At 30.2% G+C, this 21,543-nt stretch overlaps 1 protein-coding gene and 1 long non-coding RNA gene across 5 annotated transcripts in view; one reads left to right on the top strand and one right to left on the bottom strand.

The window, feature by feature from the left end:
- The window catches only part of LOC143079754 (copine-3-like), a 53,413-nt gene that overhangs the window by 16,723 nt on the left and 15,147 nt on the right, over positions 1-21,543 (bottom strand). For all 4 annotated transcript variants that reach the window (XM_076255324.1, XM_076255327.1, XM_076255326.1 and 1 more), the window contains exons 6-10: positions 21,143-21,226; positions 19,702-19,791; positions 18,964-19,059; positions 916-1,002; positions 467-526 (exon numbers count right to left, since the gene is read on the bottom strand). In XM_076255324.1, coding sequence (XP_076111439.1) covers positions 467-526; positions 916-1,002; positions 18,964-19,059; positions 19,702-19,791; positions 21,143-21,226 — 417 coding nt within the window. The remainder of the gene's footprint in view (positions 1-466; positions 527-915; positions 1,003-18,963; positions 19,060-19,701; positions 19,792-21,142; positions 21,227-21,543) is intronic.
- LOC143079755 (uncharacterized) lies at positions 2,771-11,017 on the top strand. The gene is made up of 2 exons (XR_012979474.1): positions 2,771-3,064; positions 10,598-11,017. It is a non-coding gene; the product is annotated as an uncharacterized LOC143079755 (long non-coding RNA).

Genomic DNA, 21,543 nt, shown 5'->3' with positions numbered 1-21,543 from the left:
GAAACTTGTGGTATAATTTCAGAGAGATTTATGCACTTAAACACAAGTTATTGACTGGAAACTACAAAAATGCTTATTTAGGCCCCTTTTTTAGCCCCTTATTTCTAAACCTTTGGGACCATAACCCCCGAAATCAATCCCAACCTTCCTATGTGGTTATAAACATTTTGTTAAAATTTTATTGATTTCTATTTACTTATACTAAAATTATTATCTGGAAACCATCTGTTTTTGGACGGTGATGATGCCGCCTAAGCCACCCATGCTGAGGACATGATTCCAATATATGACCAAAATTTTTTTAATTTTTGCGGTCGTATAAAAATCTATCATTTGTCCTGTTTTTTTTTTATAATATTAATGTAATCACTGCTAGTTATTTAGAAGAAAAATACACTTAATTCAAATAAGATTATCATATATAATACTGGTATGTGTTATCAATAGTAAATACTGTTATACTTACTGTAAAATTAACCTGCATTCCTCCATATATAAATTCTAAGAAAGATGGATTTCTCTCCAGCTGGAAAAATAGTTAAAATCAGAAAGTGTGTATCTAGATATGCAGAATTAGGAAAAATTTGTCAGTTGACAGCGGATTGTTGCCAATGTGTTATTTATTGGACCACAAGTAACAATTCAACAAAAACATGGATATTATTTTCATAAATTTTGTAAATAATTCTTTATTCAACATTTCCTTTCATTGAAAACAGACAAGTTTTAATTACTGAACCTACTATGAAAAGAAAATTCTGAATCAGACTGAGTGAAAACACCTCAATTCCCCCAACTCTTTTGTTTCTATAAAAATATTGTGTTTCTTTTTAATTTGTGCTTTGTTTTACTGTTATGAAATGTTTAATAATACATACGGTGTTTATAAAATACATGAAGAATAGATATTTATACCTTAAATGAAGTCAGATGAACTATTCCAGAGTTTTCATAACTTCTTTTCTTCTCTTTCTTCTTGGGGTTGATGCAAGGAAATGACACCTACAATGATAAGAAAATATTATAGTATTCCAAAAATTCCTATTCCATTTAGGCATTGTCTGACTTTATTTTAGACAATTCCATCCTTATTTTGATGATAATGACATAACTGAATTAGACTTATCAACAAATTGTTACTTGAAAGGATTAACATGACAGGTGCCAGTCGTTGACCAGAAATTGCTTACCTTTTTGGTACACTAGATTTTTGGTAGGATATGGTTACTCATTTTTTAGTTTTCTGTATAGCTTTGTGGACTGTTCATATGGCAATACCGTATACTAAGATATCAATAAAATGACTTTTCTGTGATAACCTTAAAGGGATGTTCCAAGATTACACAGAAAATACTATCAAAATACTGCTATGAAGATACAAAATCTTTTCTGACATCACAAATTGTTTAAAAAAATGCAAATTTAAGCAGATGCAGGGGCAATTATTTCATTTACGTCCTTAGAGCAGGAGGCTTTTTATACAACTGAAATATATGTATTCATTTTCATTGATCTGTACACCATTCTTCCTGCATTTTGTCGGGCAGAATATACATTTTCATCTTGAGCAAGATACTTTTTTCAGTTCTTACCAGATAAATAAAAGAGGACGCTTAAAGTTGAAGTTTTAATAGTCTAGCTGCATTTAGTGTACTTTGAACTTGTATATGATCCACAGAATCTTGATTTGTTTTTTCTTAAATATCTTGCATTTTAGTTAATCAATCTGTTAGTACTTCAAAAATTTTCAAGGCAGGAGCATGTACTTTAGAGTGGGGTGCTCATTTTCGCCGGGGACACAATTTCGCCGTTTAAGGATTTTGAGGTGTAAAAACTTCAAAGGATGGCTGAAATGGAAGAAATGTACCCGTAAATTATATTTTTATAACAAATATAATATTTTTTTAAACTGAGACAAAATTTTGGCTCCTACCGAAAATGACTGAAAAACGGACAACGATTTTCGGACAATTTCCTGAATAAAAAACACGATTTCAAAGAAGTATTTCTAAGTAAGTATTTGACTGAATGCCCTAATTTTGAATTCTTTATACCTTTGAAATGTCTGCTATTCATCTATAATGCAATTGATTTGATAAAAATTGTTAAAAGCTGCGGTTATTTGGTTTTAAATAGATGTGTAAAAACGGTGAATATGTGTCCCCCATTGACAAAACATCCGGAAATTTCAAACACCCTTTAATCTAACTTTTCAGATGATTTTTTTAAAACAAACCGGTTTTCAAGCTTAAGTATATTTTGCATTTGAACTTATCTTCATATAGAAATATCAGTATACTTCAAAAACATTTAGACCTGAACATAAACTGTAGAAAACATGGAAAGATGTGGCGAAAATGAGCACCCCACTCTAGTCAATCTTTGATTTCAAGAAATTTCTCATTTGTTATCATTTTGTTTTCTTAATTCATCTATGTTTTTAGGCAGAATGTTTAGTATGATTTATCAAATTTCAATTTGTTACATTTACTATGAGAACAAGGCACAAGTGATTTGTTTTTTCTTATAACTAAAATAAAAACCAAAAAAATCATATTTTTTTACATTTAGAAATTTAATCACCACAAAAAATACTGAAATGGAACAATATATAATTCATTATTGCCAATATATATTCCACTAATATCCATGAAATTCAGAAAGAAAGATAACAACCATTTAAAAGCACATGTAAAACACTAAAAGATCCATTTAAAAGATAATATATTCAAATTGCATCTTAATGGCTGTAACATCCATCTTTACCAAGTCCACCTTTATGACCTGGTTATTTATAGGAGTTTCATTTATCTACACTTTTACCTGTATCAGGCAAACAAAGTTGTTATATTCAATATAATATTCCCTGTTTCTAATGTAAACATAGTTTATAAGTGCTAGTTGAGTGAGATCAACCTTGAAGCTTTAGGCATTCATTACTATACAGGCCAGTGGTGATGATTAGTGTGTAAAGGGGTGTGAAGAGGATTTCCTATACATACTATCAGGAATTAACATCATTAATTGTACTTTAACTGATATATTTATCAAGAATTCATTACAGGTAAATACTTACATTAAAAGATATTAATGATACAAAACCTATCACATGCATATTAAAAGAAACATGCTTTTACTTTTCTACATTGGTTAGAGGTATAGGGGGAGGGTTGAGATCTCACAAACATGTTTAACCCCGCCGCATTTTTGCGCCTGTCCCAAGTCAGGAGCCTCTGGCCTTTGTTAGTCTTGTATTATTTTAATTTTAGTTTCTTGTGTACAATTTGGAAATTAGTATGGCGTTCATTATCACTGGACTAGTATATATTTGTTTAGGGGCCAGCTGAAGCACACCTCCGGGTGCGGGAATTTCTCGCTACATTGAAGACCTGTTGGTGACCCTCTGCTGTTGTTTTTTATTTGGTCAGGTTGTTGTCTCTTTGACACATTCCCCATTTCCATTCTCAATTTTACATTACTTTATTAAATTTTGTTATAATAGTGATGTTTAAATTCTTGTCACAAACTTTATAAAGCTAGAAATAGATGTATCTGTGGATAGAAAAATATTTCAGAGATGGTATCTGGAAAGTTTTAACTTAACTTGAACTCAGTGTACTCTTAAGATTCATCATTAAGTGCCCTGAGATGTACATTGTATGTATTTTGAACTTAAGTTAAAATGCAATTTCCAAATTACTTCTAATGCGAATATTGATTACACTGTATACAACAATTTTAGCACACAAATTTTTATCTTTTTTCTGTGTTCCTGTTGATGGAGATTTATACAGATTACTTTCTCTTATTCTAAGCCTATTAATACTTCCCTTGAACTGTTGGTTATTATTCTATAATTGATATGTGGTTCACTTGATCTTAATCTTTATTTGTCAAAATTTTAATTTCACAGTCAAATTTACTTAAAATTCTCTAATTTCGCTTTTGTTACCTCAAGAAAAAAGGCAACAATTGCCTGATGATTTATCATGGAGAAGACACATATCTAATGTCTTTTAGCAGATAATTGGAAAGGAAATTAAAGTTGGCCTAAATAATCATCATTTTATCTTGTGCATTACAATATTTCTCATCACTCATCAGTTAAGTTTTAATATTTTTGAAATAGGAAATAGTATCACACTTAATGTAGTCACAGGTCCAATCTTTAGAGTACAGGTCTTGATATCTTAAATATATATATATATATTTATCATATACTTAGCATTGATATGATAGCTTTTGCATATGTGTAATGAGCGGAAGTACACAAGCCATAATTTCCCACCCGGGCTGATAACCCATATCAGGGGCGTCTCGTGCAAAAACCCATAGCAGTGCTTCTCGTGCAAGTTACTTCCGGTGTTTCCTGTATCGATTGTTTTCTTTTCCATTGTGACGTCAGATATTTTTTATGACAACGTCAACATTTACGGGAACTTTTGTGGGGATAGTTTAGTACTTGCTAACAAATGCCATTGACAATTAAGAATCATATTATAGTACAACAAACATGGAGTAATAATGATCATAAAACTCTTCCAAATTTCCAATGTTTCAAAATGCCTGTATAGGAAATGTTACCATACATATATATATGGAGGTAGTGATGCTGTTGTTGGACAATTATAGTATATTTGATTCATAATTTAACTTCTTTATAAAGTTTTTGACTGTTTAAGTTATTGCATTTGTTTATTTGCCTTACATGAAACTATTGTCGGAAGTATATGATAAAGCGATTAATACTTGGCCTTTTCCATACCACCTGGGTATCATCCCTCGACCCATATCAGCACCTCGACTCAGTCTCGGGCTGATATGGGGGTCTCAGGATGATACCCAGGCTGATATGGAAAAGGCCATGTATTAATCTCTATATATACATGGTTTACAGATTTAATGGACACCAAATCATGTGTATATTTTAAATATATATATACATGGTTTACAGATCTAATTGACACCACATCATGTGTATATTTTAAAACTTTAATCTATGTCAATCCAAAACTAACATACTTTTGCTGACCTCAATTTATTTAAACTTTTAATAACAATGAATTAATAATAGCAAATTAATCAAATAATTGTTTGCTGTCAATGTTGACAAACCATAAATAATTTGTTAACCTAATAACAATCTTGGTGGTATGATATACATATAGCATACTGTGTTTAAAATTGAAAATTTTAAACAAAAATAAAATTGATTCATCTAAGTCATTTAAATACTGAATATTTGATATACTTTAATAAATAAAAGGTATAAAAATATACTCTTTAATGTAAAAACAAATTTATATTACTGTTAAACCATTACCATCAGAAACCTGGACACATATTCTCTATCAAAATCTGTGGTGAATACAAGGGGGAAGGGGTTTCGGGGTTGGACCCCCCTTTTTTGACGTTCAATGCTTTTCATGAATGGGGACATATGGTTGATTGAAAAGTGCATGTTTATTTTTCCTGCAAACATACTAGTCTTATGAATTCTTGAAATCTTGTCATATAAACTATTGTTGACTTATGTTGACCTCTTCAGGTCTTCATTGTGTTTATTGTGTTGTTGGGTGGATGTCTCTATGTTTAAAAACACACCACCTTTTATTTAATATTCCATTATAAATCATAAACATTGATTCTTTACGTTTCTATATACATATCTCCATGTGTTGTCAAATACAAACAATATGTACTTTTAATAGTAAATGGGTGCAAACAAACTAATCTCTGGAAAGCTCTCAATCATCTCAAGACACACTCTGTTAAACGGCATACAAATTATAATAGTTTCATATTCAATAATTTCAATAACCAAAAACAGAAAAGAAAGAAAGTGTTAAACCAAATGTTGATTTTATCAATTTGAATAAATGTACTTGTGAATTGATCAAGTACATATTAAATTTAAAACTTGTCCAAAACTTTTTATGTTCTACAAACATTTATCATATAACTAAAACATATATCCACTTTGATCCCAGATTTCCTTTGGAACAAAATGTTAAATATAGATTTGATATCAGAAAGTAGCAATTTCATTTGATAAAAAAACTATGAGTAAATATGTATAGAAGCCATAATTACAAAATATCATCTCAATCCATCAGAGTGAGTTTACCCCCTCCCCCCATTTTTTTTATAATTTTTGTAATACTCAAAAAGTAAAAAGTCTTTGCGAGAAAGTTAAGCTATCATTTATATCATGCCGCATGTATTTTATAAATATAATAAAAAGTATTGATAACTTAATTTCATGGTTTTTAAGCTACAGACTGTATTAAATTCTCACATCTTATTTGGAAAACATACTCAAGCAACAAGAGAGAATAACACCACTTCAATACTTGAAAAATATAACATTTAAAATATGTTTAATATGATAAATTTAACTTGATGAATTATACTACACATTCCATTTGCCAGGCATCCAGCTATCATTATGAATAGAATAAGCAGCATGTAAATAAATAATCTTTCATCTGTTTTCTGGAATATAGATCAAGGTTATCAGTGTGCAAAGTAATTACTGACAACTGTTCTTCTATATAAATTGTAAAGTATTATAAGCAACAACCTCCTTTGATGGTTGAGTCTTGTAAAACATACTGCATGGCACAGATCTAAATCTAACCTCATAATATCCCCAAGATGTTTAAGACAATCATCTGTATCCATGCACTCACTATTTTATTCTAACATTTGCAAGGCTACATCTTACAAAATACAACAGGCAAAAAATGGCAAGGAGAAATGTTGTTTCGCACATAGAACTGTATTTTAATATACCAGTACAACAAATATATGCATGAATAAAATTTATTAAAATGTATGAATATTACTGACTTCATGCATTTTTCAATTATCTTCATGATTTTGGCTTTCAGAGAATTTACTAAAAAAATACATGGCTAAAATTGAGAAAGGAAATGGGGAATGTGTCAAAGGGACAACAACCCGACCATAGAGCAGACAACAGCCACCAGTGGCATATATATAGAGCAAAAATATGTTAGTTATATCTAGCTATAATTCTACAGTACAAAACCAGAGGTTTATTCTAGATTAATAATCAGCTTACTTCCCCTGTCAAAGGTAGGGGGGGGGGGGAAATTGACAAAACTATAAAATGTCTAACATTCCTCAAAATAAGTGATCACGATAATACATGTATTATAATACCATTAGAATAAATTCTCTCATCTGACATTTGCTGAAAATTTGAATTTTTATGAAACATTTACAACTACATGACCATCATCAATAGATTTTTTTTAAATTGTTGTCAATATTTGGGGCAAAGTAAGGTTACAATGACCTTGGTTTGTCTTTTCTCTGTTAAACAACTTAGGGTTTTTTATTCAACAGATATTGGTTCATTTTAATTTTAATTTGTTCACATATTTTTCTCCCTTTTTTTTTTAATATTCTGGCTATCTTAAGGTGATTTTTTTTTATCTTGGCAACTTTTTTCAAACATTTTCTACAAATTAGGTAAAAAAAAGTAGCTTTCTTACAATCTAAACTATTTCAAGTCCTTATAATGTACTCTTCTATATTTGACCACAAGTTTTTTTTTAAGTTCAGATCAACCAAAAAAGTTAAATATTTGCATGGTACAACAATAAAATAGTTGTTTATTCAGGGTGTATCCCATATCATAGTATTATATATCTATTCAAGAAGCGTAGGTGGATTTAACATATATTATCAGATATGTTGACTTCACGTAAACATGAAAAATTTGACATATTAAACCAGTTGCTCTGGTGTAATCACATATAGGGAAGCAACTTTAATGAGACAACTATTATGTAATAGGACACCCAGAAGTAATTCAGAAACTATGCATTATAACTGCTGAATCTTATGGTGTAAAAGATAGTATATTATATTGATACTAGCTTCTTTCTTGATTTTGTGAGTAAAATTAAACATAAGAATAAGTGTTTAACATAATACAAATTTCATTAAGACTGGTATGAATTATTTTTGGCTAGAAATTAAACACTCTAGGCATGATTGTAGAACTAGAACACAAACAAGATGTAGTGGGAATACAAATCTAAGACCTTGAACTACTCATATACACAAACAATACACCACAGTGAAGTAGTTTTTGTAGTAATCACATGCAGTCTGTATCATCATTATAACTTTAAGTTATAATTAGCTGAGTCAAGCTGTACTTGTTTCATCTGTTTATGTAGTATACTCTATTATAACTTGACATAAACTGTGAGTTATTTTGGCATAACTGTGTGTTATATCAAAGAGGGATATCATTTAAAATTATGACATAAAGGATAAGTCATTATAAAGTGAGTATCTTTTATCAATATTTTTGGCAAAATTATTTGAGAGAAATTGTTATTCTATATTCTGTAATAAAAGTCATTTTCAAATTCACATAACTTGTTTTGGGTTTAAAATAATAGGGAACACATATTTTCTTAGGGTATACTATGCAATGCAATGTCCAGGCAGGTAAATTGAATAATTTTGTTCTTGTATTAGACAATCACCCTATTTATAAAGCCATCACATCAGGCCTAAAGCCGCCTTGGGGAAGATTATAGACTTGCAACAAGCCATTTGAACAAATTGTTCCTTGTGAACCTTGTAATGATTGTTTGAACAAGAAATCATTGAAAGCTTGGTACCTTGTGATATATATAATGTGTAGTTTTCAACTTCTTTCTTGATTAATCGACTCTTTGGTCAAATTCTGAGTGTAATGATCCAATTGAGTGTACAGGTATGCAGCACAAATCAAACAACACAATCAAAGGATAACATTGACATATTTTTTTATGCAGTTAGGCAGAAATCTAGATGTCTTTTGACAAATTTGCACCATTGGTATGCTAATTTATTAACCTTAGTCAACATTCCATACCTCCTTTAAATCATATAGCATACCTATTGTTGGGACTGTATGCTTCGTCCTGTCCTCTTGGCCTCATGTGTAGTATTTTGTTCCTTATTAATCAAATTAATAATATCGTTATCTTTATTTAAACACTTAATATTCATATTCTGGGAAGAGTCACAAAATGATACAAATGCATTTTTATTGTCAAATGTATTAAATCTTACCCAGGTAACAAGGTAATAAACTTAAACAAAAGATTGATATGGGATTTTATAGGGAAATAATATAATTTTCTGGTGTAGTGAGTTTGAAATCAATACAACTGATGTTGATGTAAAGTTGTCAATTTCGATTATTTCAAACCTAGTTAAACCACACCTGTTGTCTTGCTTGTGATTATCAGACAACAAAATTCAATGAATATTTAGGGACATTAAATACAGATACTGTTAACGTTACATTCATATATTTGATATCAAATATTTGAGTGGAAGAAATATTTAGATACCTGACAAACACCTTAAGGTAAAGGTTTCAAATGCTATGCATGATATATTTTTTGTATTTGCTGGTTAGATATGTCAACGTGGGATTATTCAATAATTTAGATCTTTAAATGATGCTTAAAACTGCAGTAAAGTGCATTAAATGTATGCTTATGGATAAATTTTTCATAAAAGTTAATGAATTATTATCAAAAGCTCCTTTAATGTGTAAACTTTTTCTTTACATTGAAATATTTTTTCCATATTTGTATTATACATACAAGTTCTAAATCATATATATCTTGACAACAACTATCTAGATCATCTGCATGATAAAATCTGAATGGATGTCAAACATGTAGGGCAATAAATCTCTGCTTTCAAAATTGTTACAAAATTTGGTGAAAAAGGAGATTGCTGGGCTCCAGGTTTGGTAGGATTTTTTTTAATCATATAGTGAATCACTGGAGCATGACTGCAGCAGCTCCCCTCATAGGCAGTCAGTGGGCCCCCTTTATGAAAATTTCTTGATCCCCCCACTGTTAATATCTGTGTGACCAAGTAAAATCCTATCAGATTATGTTCAGAACAGGCTTATAATGTTTTCACATAAAATAGATAACATTGTAATAATATAATGATCTGGCCTTTGAAAGTCAATCATATATGAACTTGTCCACCCACATACCTACCAAACATTATGTCCAGATAAATGTCAAATTTGACCTTATTATTAACAGTGTCACATTACTATACTACAGGACAATATGTATAGTGACCAACTGATGTTTTTAAATCATGTTTTGCTGAACTTTAAGGGAATTTGTAATATTTATTTCAAACATTACAATTATAATGGGGGATCTATGTCATATAACTAAAGCTCTCTGATTTAAAAAAAAAATCAAACTTTTTAAACTTATATGAAATTTTTGTTGAAATAATATGTGATTCCAAGATGTAACAGCCACTGAATAATGCTATGTCACTCCTGTTAATCTGAACCGTACTCCTACCAGTACATAGTACCTTAGTTACTATTCTCAAAACCTTAGATTCTATTTGTTATACAGGAATAATTGACTTTATATAACTCAAATCATGTTTTAATAGTCATGAACAAGGTTAAAAGAGTTTACTAAATTTATAATTTATATAAATTCCTTTCCATTTATAACTTCTATAATTGTTAGATAACATTGCTTTATGTTTACCTTTTGTTCTTTTACAGACTAAAACCTAACATATAACAGAATGGGATCTGGTGAAGGAAGTGGAGAAGGCAAAGGCAAAGCAGAATTATGTCCAGGAATATTATGGGCAATATTGTGGTTCCTCATCTTGTGGTTCTTAGCATGGCCAGTTGCCTTCTTTATAGCTTGGCTCTATGTACTTTTAATTCCATTCAGTGCCTGTATAGAACCTCTCAAAGAAGTATGTGAAGCCATTTTAAAAGTAGTAAATCTTCCTTTGACTTGTGCCGAAAATATGATTGCAATGAAACCACTGTGTGGATAAAAACTAGATTATATACATCTTTTATACTATGTATCTATTTTTTTTTATGACAAAAAACTGTATATTTTTGTTTAAGTTGCAACAAATATGTTGATATTTTTTGATTTTTTATTAAATTCAATATACTTTTTGACATATTGTCTTATATGAACATATATTCTTAAGTCATGTAGTAGAGGTGTTGAATATGCTTGGCCCAATATTCAGTGCAAACTATAAATGTACCATGCATGATTATAAATTTGCCCTATCATGAACAAGTCAAAAAGATAAAAAAAAAAAAAAAAAAAATTGATTAGGTTCCATTACAACAAACCATGACAAAATTGATAGATTTTGTAAAATCTCTTGATTTATCAAAGACTTACAGAAAATTTGATTTAAGTATGATTGATTTTAAATAGTTATTTGCTTAATTTCCAGTGGCAAACATTTCATGCTTATTCAGGACGATTAATGTCATATTTTTCAAGAATATTTTTCACATCTTCAGAATTTTTAAAGTCAAACGATATAAAAATTTGGAGATGCGGTTTATTGCTGATGAGACAAATATCCACCAAAGTTCAAATGAAGTGGATGTGAGCATTGTAAGTCAACTGTCCAGCCTCAAACAACGAGAAAAACACATACTTTTATGGTCAGCTGAAAAAGGCCCAGATTTGAAATCTATGAACTGATTCAATTGAGAAAACTTACTGCCTAACTTATAACAAAACAATTTATGAAAAACAAATATGACAGACATGAACCAATGACAACCATTGAATTACAGGCTCCTGACTTGGGACTGACACACAAAGATTGTAGAAGGGTTAAAAATGATTGTGAATGCTCAACCCTCTCCCTAACCTGGGAGAGGGTGGAAGTAGCCAAGGAAAGAAAAGAAGCAAGTTTGTTAGAAGAAAAAATCAAATGCTAAAAATATATAAAACAATGCCACACCATGAAAACCTCTAAAAGACGAAGACAAGCAAATTATTAATCACAAATACATGTAAACACAGAAACAGCACAACTACATGAATGCTAGATTTTGACAATAGTCTCGATTAAAAGTGAAACAAAAATCATTTAAAACTCAGGTCGTAAATCAAACAAAAAAAAAATCAAAACTGAGGGGCCTTCAAATGATAGGAACAAACAGGTTGTGTTATAAACGAAATTTAGTACCTTATTGCAATATTGCACTTTAATAAGGTTAAAGGAAAAAATCAAATAACGATAAAATCACAAAACAAAACAAATACAATAAATCACCAGTAGTACGACAAAAATGCATGTACAAGAAACAGAGGAAATAATCTTGTGTAATACAACATTCCCAACTACCGGTATATCAATTTTTTAAATACACATAATGTTAATTATGTCTTTAAATGTTAGAGGATGTTCATATGAAGCAGCCCTTCAACTTTACTAATTCTATCATACTAGCAGACCTTAAGTGCCTGTACTTAAATTATAAATTAGTAATGAATAAAATAAATACTTATGAAACTCCCTCTTGGTGATTTCCTGTTGAATAGATATAGGAAGATGTGGTGTGAGTGCCAATGAGACAACTCTCCATCCAAATAACAATTTAAAAAAAATTGTAAGGGTTCCACGGAACCCGGTGTCTCGTCTACTTTTGCTGTAAATCGCAGGCTCAACAAAAGTGAGGAAAAAAATCAATAAAAATATTCCTCTTGATACTATCTTTTGATTGTAAGAAGCTTCTGTCCAAGTTTGGTAAAAATCCAGGATAGTTTTTGAATCTAATAAATGTTTTAAAAACTTTAACTGCAGACTGTATGTAATGTTAACTGGAAGAAAATCTAAGTCCATTTATAAGTAAAATACGGAAAAAATGAATTAATTTTTTTACAAAATTTACTTCTGGATACTATCTTATGATCATAAACAAGCTTCTGTCCAAGTTTGGTACAAACCAAGGATAGTTTAAGAAAGTTATTAAGATTTTAAAAACTTTAACCACAGAGTGAATGTAATGTTTCCCCGCAGAAAAACTAAGTCCATTTAAAAGTAAAATACGGAAAAAATGGATTTATTTTTTTACAAAATTTACTTCTGGATACTATCTTATGATCGTAAACAAGCTTCTGTCTAAGTTTGGTACAAACCCAGGATAGTTTAAGAAAGTTATTAAAATTTTAAAAACTTTAACCACAGAGTGAATGTAATGTTTCCCCGCAGAAAAACTAAGTCCATTTATAAGTAAAATACGGAAAAAATGGAATTTTATTTTTACAAAATTTACTTCTGGATACTATCTTATGATCATAAACAAGCTTCTTTTCAAGCTTGGTAGAAATCCAGTATAGTTTAAGAAAGTAATTAAAATTTCAAAAACTTTAACCACAGAGTGAATATTTGTGGACGCCGCCGCCGCCGCCGACGGAATGTAGGATCGCTTAGTCTCGCTTTTTCGACTAAAGTCGAAGGCTCGACAAAAAGGAAACCATTATAGGTCAATGTACGGCCTTCAACACGGAGCCTTGGCTCACACCAAACAACAAGCTATAAAGGGCCCCAAAATTACTAGTGTAAAACCATTCAAACGGGAAAACCAATGGTCTAATCTATATAAAATTAAAAAACGAGAAATGAGAGAACCCTATTTCTGCACTTTCTTGTCCTTTCCATCAAAAGAAGAGAGATTCAAAATGATTTCTCTATTTTCTAAACAAGGACAGTCAAATTTCTTTTAACAACAAATCATCACAAGTTTTTTGCCATGCAGCAATGTTTGTTGGCTGACTTGAATAAAAATTCGTAAGGGTTCCACGGAACCCGGTGTCTCGCCTACTTTTGCTGTTAATTGCAGACTCAACAAAAATGAGGAAAAACATCAATAAAAATTTCCCTCTCGATACTGTTTTTTGATTGAAAGAAGCTTCCAAGTTTGGTAAAAAATCCAGGATAGTTTATGAATCTAATAAATGTTTTATAAACTTTAACTGCAGACTGTATGTAATGTTAACTGGAAGAAAAACTAAGTCCATTTATAAGTAAAATATGGAAAAAGTGATTTTTTTTTTACAAAATTTACTTCTGAATAATATCTAATGATCAGAAACAAGCTTTTGTCTAATTTTGGTAGAAATCCAGGATAGTTTAAGAACATTATAAAAATTTTAAAAACTTAAACCAGAGTGAATGTTTTGTTTCTGGCAAAAAAACTAAGTCCATTTATAAGTAAAATACGGAAAAGTGGAAATTTATTTTTACAAAATTTTCTTCTTGATACTATCTTATGATCATAAACAAGCTTCTGTCCAAGTTTGGTACAAATCAAGGATAGTTTATGAAAGTTATTAAAATTCTAAAAACTTTAACCACAGAGTGAATGTAATGTTTCCTCGCAGAAAAACTAAGTCCATTTATAAGTAAAATACGGAAAAAATGGAATTTTCTTTTTACAAAATTTACTTCTGGATACTATCTTATGATCATAAACAAGCTTCTGTCCAAGTTTGGTAGAAATTCAGTATAGTTTAAGAAAGTTATTAAAATTTCAAAAACTTTAACCACAGAGTGAATATTTGTGGACGCCGCCGACGACGACGGAATGTAGGATCGCTTAGTCTCGCTTTTTCGACTAAAGTCAAAGGCTCGACAAAAATCACAAACTTTTTACTAAATAAATACCCTTAGGATAATTCAATCTCTTAAGTTTGGTTGAAATTGGAAAAGAAGTTTCTGAGGAGACAAAGATTACAACAATAAACCCCTAATGATGGCAATGGCTCACATGTTCCATTGGACCATGTGTACTAAAAAGACTAAAACTCAAACAATAATGTCAATGGTCAACAAAACTCTACACGGAAACTAAATATTGGTCGACTTAAATCTTCACATAAAAATGGTTGATCAATGAATAATAATTATCACTATTTAAGGTTGTACATAACACTACAGGGAGATAGCTCTGTAAAAATCCGCTGAACATTTTAATCAAATTCTATTGTTAATGAAATATTAAGCTTCTCAATGATAAAAATAAGTGTTTGTCAAACTGCTATATATCCATTATCATTTTTTTTTTAATTTTAAGTTCTCAGCTTTCTTCTGTAGAAAGTGAAATGAAAAAGCTAAGAAACTATTACTTCTAAATACTGTGATCTTGCATGCTCATATAAAAATTGTTTAAACTCTTTGTTTTTGTTAAATATATAGTAAGTCTATTCATGTATTTAAGTCAACTAGTTTTATTGCAATGATTTTGTTCTTTTCGTCTACACTAACAAAACTTGAAAAGGACTTCAGGTATACAGATAAGAATACTATGACCATCAAGACCTGTAACCAAAACATCAGACACACAAACAATGTAACCAACAAACAATGTAACCAGTATGAATAATAACCAACAGTATTATATAATAAATCAAATACTAGTTATATTTACTTTTGTACAAACAGGTGGTAATATTTTACTGCTATCTCAAGAGAGGAATATATAAAGTTTGTCTTCATAATGGTAATCAGCTACATTAAAAAATTTCCTATCACACATTACTTGTTGATTGTATATGTACTTGGCAACAATACACTTCATGTAAATAAATGAATACAACTGTTCCTAAGCAAAGTAAAGACATAATGGATATTCCAGTGATAAAATCTCAATCAGAAAGTACAATAAACTTCAATATAGACTAAATTTTGAAGCTGATATAGATGAAGAACTGTATATTATAAACAAGAATGTTATCAACCATAATCTAGATCATCACATACAAATGTTTAGATAAGGGGAAATAACTGTATAAAGCACTTAATCAAAAAGAAGAAATAATAATGTTGAGAATTATTGGTTTGGATATGACTACTTGGTATATGTCCATAAGAATAAACTAGACTTTGAATTTAAACTAGATGTGTCCCTGCTCACCCAAAAAAAGCATGAAACAATTTTAGGAGTGGAAATTTGAGAATGGAAGTGACTATGAGTACATGTATAACTGTTATTTTCACAAAATTTTCTAGGTTGAAAGCCCATAAATATAGCAAATCAGTGGAGCAGAATTAGACTTAAGGTGGTACCCAACACTTTCACTAAAATTAATTTGGCTCGCTTAATTTTCATAAAATTTTGTCAAAGTATTTACTTTGAGCCTTAAATAAAAATATAAAAATTTTTAAATTTTTGAACCAACTGTTTTGTCAGAAAAAATACACTGGTTATATAGCAATTTGACAAACACCAATTTTGATCATTGAGAAGCTTAATATTCCTTTTACAACACAACGTAATTAAAACATTAAGCTGACTTTACAGAGTTATCTCCCTGTAGTGTTAGGTACCACCTTAACTCTATCTGTAACTCATCAAAATAGACTTATATACATTTTACTAATAAATGTTATCACAGAGATATGTCTCGCCTTTTTGTAATTTTGTATAATGCAAATGTTGAAATTAAAATAGCAATACTTTAACATGTAAGTTATGCAAAATATTCAAAGTTGATGAACCATGACTGTAGGTACATGGCTGAACAATCTCTATGGAAATGATGATGTGCCAATGTTAATACAACTGAATACCAAATACCATTGACATAAGCCATTCCTTTTAAATAAAATCTAAACACAAACATTTACTGGTAAACTATGTAAAAGTTTCAATGTCAATGTACCACGATGAGGGGGTCCTGGTGGGGCTTTATAATCTCCATGGAAATATGACTTGCATATGCCAATAAATTTGCATACCAAATATCATTGACTTAACATTAGCAATTCGTCTTTAATAATCTAATCACACACTAATACATGTAAACTACACAAATGTTGCAAAGTTAATATACCATGACTGAGGGGACAAGGTCAAATATTCTCCATGGAAATGAGATGTGCAATGCTTATACAACTGCATACAATATATCATTGACCTACCACTTGTGGTTCACCATAATCTAGACCTTATCATAAATTAATACACTGTTGATGGCGCCACCCCATTGCCATGACTGAAAACGCTGGAAAAAAGCATACCAATGTCTTGTTTTTTTTCAAGGTGAGACAAAAATCATCTGAATATGTCAAGTCATTTATAAAAAAAGTCTGTATAACTGTCATTTTCACAAAATGATTAAAGGCCAAAGCTCATAATTTGAAAAAAAAATCAGCAAAGCTGAACCAAACTTACACTTGATCTGTAACTGATCAAAGCAGACCCACATACTGTGGATTCATTTTTATTTGTGGGTATCAATTTTTGTGGATTAATGTTGAATTGGATAATGGATTTTGTGGTTTTCCAAAATCTGGATACAATCTATAGATTATTGGCACTTTGATGAACATCTAAATATGAGGTTAACCTTAACCCTTGAAATCAATGAACATTTGTATCCATAGCTACAAACACTAATAAATCCACAGTACTTAAAATTAGAGATAAATGTGCAAAAGCATTTAGAAAAAAGTCATAAGTTCTGTTGTTTTCATGAAATGATCAAAATCCAACCATAACTAGGAATGCCCATATCTTGGTATGGAAAAAAACAAAAAAATCACATTGATCAAAATGTAATTTTGCAGGCTAAGGTGCATAACTCATGTCTAAAGAAGAACATGTATAACCTTGGTAGAATTCTGTTACATTAATATTAAGAATTGCTGATAAATAGTTGATATTATTAAAGCAGAAATGGGAGAAGACCATATTTTATAACAAATAACCCCACACACCAATCAGATCGAAAACCAAAACAGCAAACACGAGACCTAAGGTCTAGTGAAAGATTCTTTGCAAGTTTGATTTAATTCTGTCTAGTTATCTTCATGCAGTTGCAAGTTATCGAAATGTGACACAGATGACAATGTCAGAAGTTGATGTTGAACTCACAAGTTATGGTTGACAATTAAAAGTAATACAAGTCATGACCTTAATCTATATTATTTGATCCAAGTACACTGATTACAATTGAGAAATTTAACTACAGATATTAGTCTGCAGGAAGAAGTTGCAGTCTAGTCTGTATCAACTGTGATTTCAATGGGTCACATCTGAGAATTCCAAGGAATTATTTGTAAAGGTTTTGCCACTTTATATGTCATTTTGAAATTAAAGGGAAGTATACTAAATTGCACACCTCAAGCAGAATTAGGGATAAAAATGTGCATTGTTAATTATCTCCTTTACTCTACGAAATGAAAGATTGACACCCTCCTAAGCTCGTAAGCAAAACAAAATGACTTCTAATCTTAAAATATGTTTGTGCTGTGATTAAACTGAGATGACATCATTCAATCATAAATTTTGGTATTCTTATTGACGTAAATCTGGTCATGACACCACTTTGTACATTATGAGAAGATGTGGTATAATTGCCAATGTGAAAACTTTTCACCAAAGTGCCAATGATGTGGTAGTAAGCAATTATAAGCCATCTTATATTCATATAAAAGTCAAGACAACAGCTTTTAAAGCAATATTACAGTGTACTTTGATTTTGAGATATGTCAAGCAGTGATTTAAAAAATTGTCCAACAAGTGGATTTTCTTGAAATTGATGACTACTGTAAAGCAGGAAGTTTTCGCACCGTCTTTATTTCGCATTTTATGACCACAATCTAAATTTGCGTCGTTTTGAATTCGCAATTTCCCTGTGGCCTATATAAATATATAAATATTTTATAACTGATTAACATATTTATAATGAGTGCTGTTTATGTAACAATATCGGTAGTGTCCGCTTGAGTGTGATGTTTTCAATGCTAATGAGATGAACATGAGAGTTAAAATCATGATTTTTTAAATTACTTTTCATTTAGAAATACTGTTATTATTTGAGGTTATAAGAAAAACAGTTTCATTCTGTCGTCAGTAAATTTTGTGTTTTACAGTGGTTTCCTACATACCCTATTCATATCGAATACATGTATTATATTCATCTTATGAATAGAGTTTCCTTGAAATCTTTGCTGTCGTTTTATTTTCGCATTTTAAAGTCTTACCGCAAAAATAGAGAAAATTAAACTGCCGTGAAAATTTCCCTGTTAACAGTACTTAATATGATGCATGCCAAGTGTGCAAAGGTGAGTTTAAATTCAACTTACTGGTTGCTTGATAGCTTCTGACATTGCTGTAATGGTGGTGACAAAAGTTCCTATCAGATCATGTGACCCATCATTGTCATAATCAAACACATCAAACTAAAAAATAAACTCTTTAATACATAAAATTGAGAATGGAATGTATGTATATGATGAAATTTCAACTTTCTGTAGAACATCATACAAATATTTAACCTTTTATAAAAAGAAGACACATTTTTTAGCATTTAAGATGCATTCCCATAATGAAGGTTAACTTATCTAATAAAGACTTCTTTACTGAAATAATGTTTTTTTCTTCATTTAATCAAGAGTTTTACCATTATTAAGATGCAAAGTTGCTTAAACCAATGCTAATAATATGGAATATAGGGTTGAACCATTTTAATTTGTACATTGATACCAAAAATGTTTTGCGAATTCCTGAGAGATTTATGAAATGCTTGCCCTGCACATGTTTTTCTTCAAAAAATTATAAATGTTGAATTTTGTAGAGGCTGTCACAGAAATATAGATGTATGAGAAGTTATAGATTTATTTACAACATATAATAATTGTCAGATCCTTCCTTTTCTTTTGAAGGACTATCTAAAAAAATGTCCTTCTTTAGAGCTCCAAGAACTGCTCAGTAAATCTGACAATGTTTATAGTCAAGACTCATAATCTGAAATTCCACTTCTGAAACCTGTTTAATGTAAATAGTTATGTCAAGGTATTTATTCAACATATATGAAAACATACTTTGATGTCTTTGTTTTTATCCCCTCCACACATAACATTTTCAGCTAGATTAAATGGACGCCATGTTGGATTAAGTGTGTTCTTTATCACCTGTAAATAATAGTAATTATACATTGTAGTTCAATTATACAAAATTCTATTTTAGCTTACAGATATACTTTTCTATCCCTTTTTAGGCATATTTCATAATCCCAATTCTGTTAAAATAACAGTAGATTTTTTCAAACATTTACCAAACAACAAATTCTATAACACAGCCATTCTTTTACTAAATTTCTATCTGGACTCAATTTCATTTAAAACAAGGCTTACACACAATCTAAGTTTTGTTTCCTATTCTGAACTTGCTTATACATAGGCTATTGAACTGAAGTAAAAGTCACCTCTGCAAAAGTCTTATGGGGGACAACATGATTTAATTGACCATTATAAAATCTATGTGTCAGAGATGACCACAAACATATTTTATTTAAAAGTATAAATATTCTTATTTAGGACATTCCCTGAAAGAATCTTATCATATGAAATTAGCAACATCACTAAGATAGCAGGAACTGGAGAGCACCCATTAGCTTGTATAGCTCAATGTTTGGTTCTCAGAATACTTATTGCTGTGAAGTGTTTTAAGCAATTTCTTCAGGTAGCATGACAGTCTTATTCTGACAAGTTGAGAGTATTTTGAAACTGTAAGGGGATATCTTCAAAGTCTGAAGGTTCATGGCCAAATAATCAAGTAAATAAGATAAGCCAATGCTAACACCACTGTGGATCAAATATCATTGACTTATCATATCAAGTGGTTTCCTTTAAACAGACCAATCACAAACTTATTTTAATACAGAAGTTTATGCCTGTAGATATTATTGCAAATCCTTGACCACTGGCAAACATGTGAAATTTAATTAATGTGATTGCAAAACTTTTATTTAACTAGAAGGAAAAAGACTCCTGAAACTTCTTAAATGGAGCATTTTTATTTACTAATTAATAAAAGTTTGAAGAGAGAAAATACTCAGGTCAACTGGAACAAACTTAAAAGGAGCAAATTTACGTTCCTATACTCTCTATTACACAAACTTAATGGGAGTATAATCACTTTCATGTATCCCTTTCTATTAACTCATGTCCGTTAGAACTAATTTTTCACTAAAAATCATAATTTCAAGTTGGTTATCTCCCTTTTCCTGAAAAAGTACTGCATCTTGCTAATGAAGCTCATTGTAGACAATGTTTAGCAGTTTTTAATACCTGTCAATTTGAATATAGTTTCTAGAAAGTCCTTTACTCTCTTACATAAAGTAAATAGGAGCAGACAATCTATTATATACAGCAGACTGTAGCAAATCAGATATCCAAAATGTCAGCAAAAATGAACACAAATATATTCATTTTTCAAAAAAAAAATGTAAATTTTAATTCATTTTTTTTTATAGGAACAAACCTCAGTTCTGTGTACAACAACCCATGTGCCATCTGGCATTCCCTTTGATATCTCTATATAGGGGTCTGATTTACCCAAGAAATCCTGCAAAATTATCAGAAAACTTTAATTAAAGAATTAATGTTATATCAAGCAATGTAAAACATTTCATAGGTAGCTATAGGAAAATACAATAATATCAGTTATCTCTTTCAATTAACAAAAAATTATTACATAGTGGTATATGCCTTACTGGTTTTGTAACAACATATAATGTAAATTTCAATATAGACTAATTTGAACTTTACTTCAAAGTGCTTCTAAAATGGTAGATAAATTTTCAGGAACATCATATACCATGATCTTTTTTTTTTTGTGTACATGTATTGTCCTTCTATCTTTTTTTTTATGCCTTTACAGTC

This window comes from Mytilus galloprovincialis, chromosome 6, assembly GCF_965363235.1.
Source record: "Mytilus galloprovincialis chromosome 6, xbMytGall1.hap1.1, whole genome shotgun sequence".
Classification (NCBI taxonomy): domain Eukaryota; kingdom Metazoa; phylum Mollusca; class Bivalvia; order Mytilida; family Mytilidae; genus Mytilus; species Mytilus galloprovincialis.
This window is presented reverse-complemented; position numbering and strand designations above follow the sequence as displayed.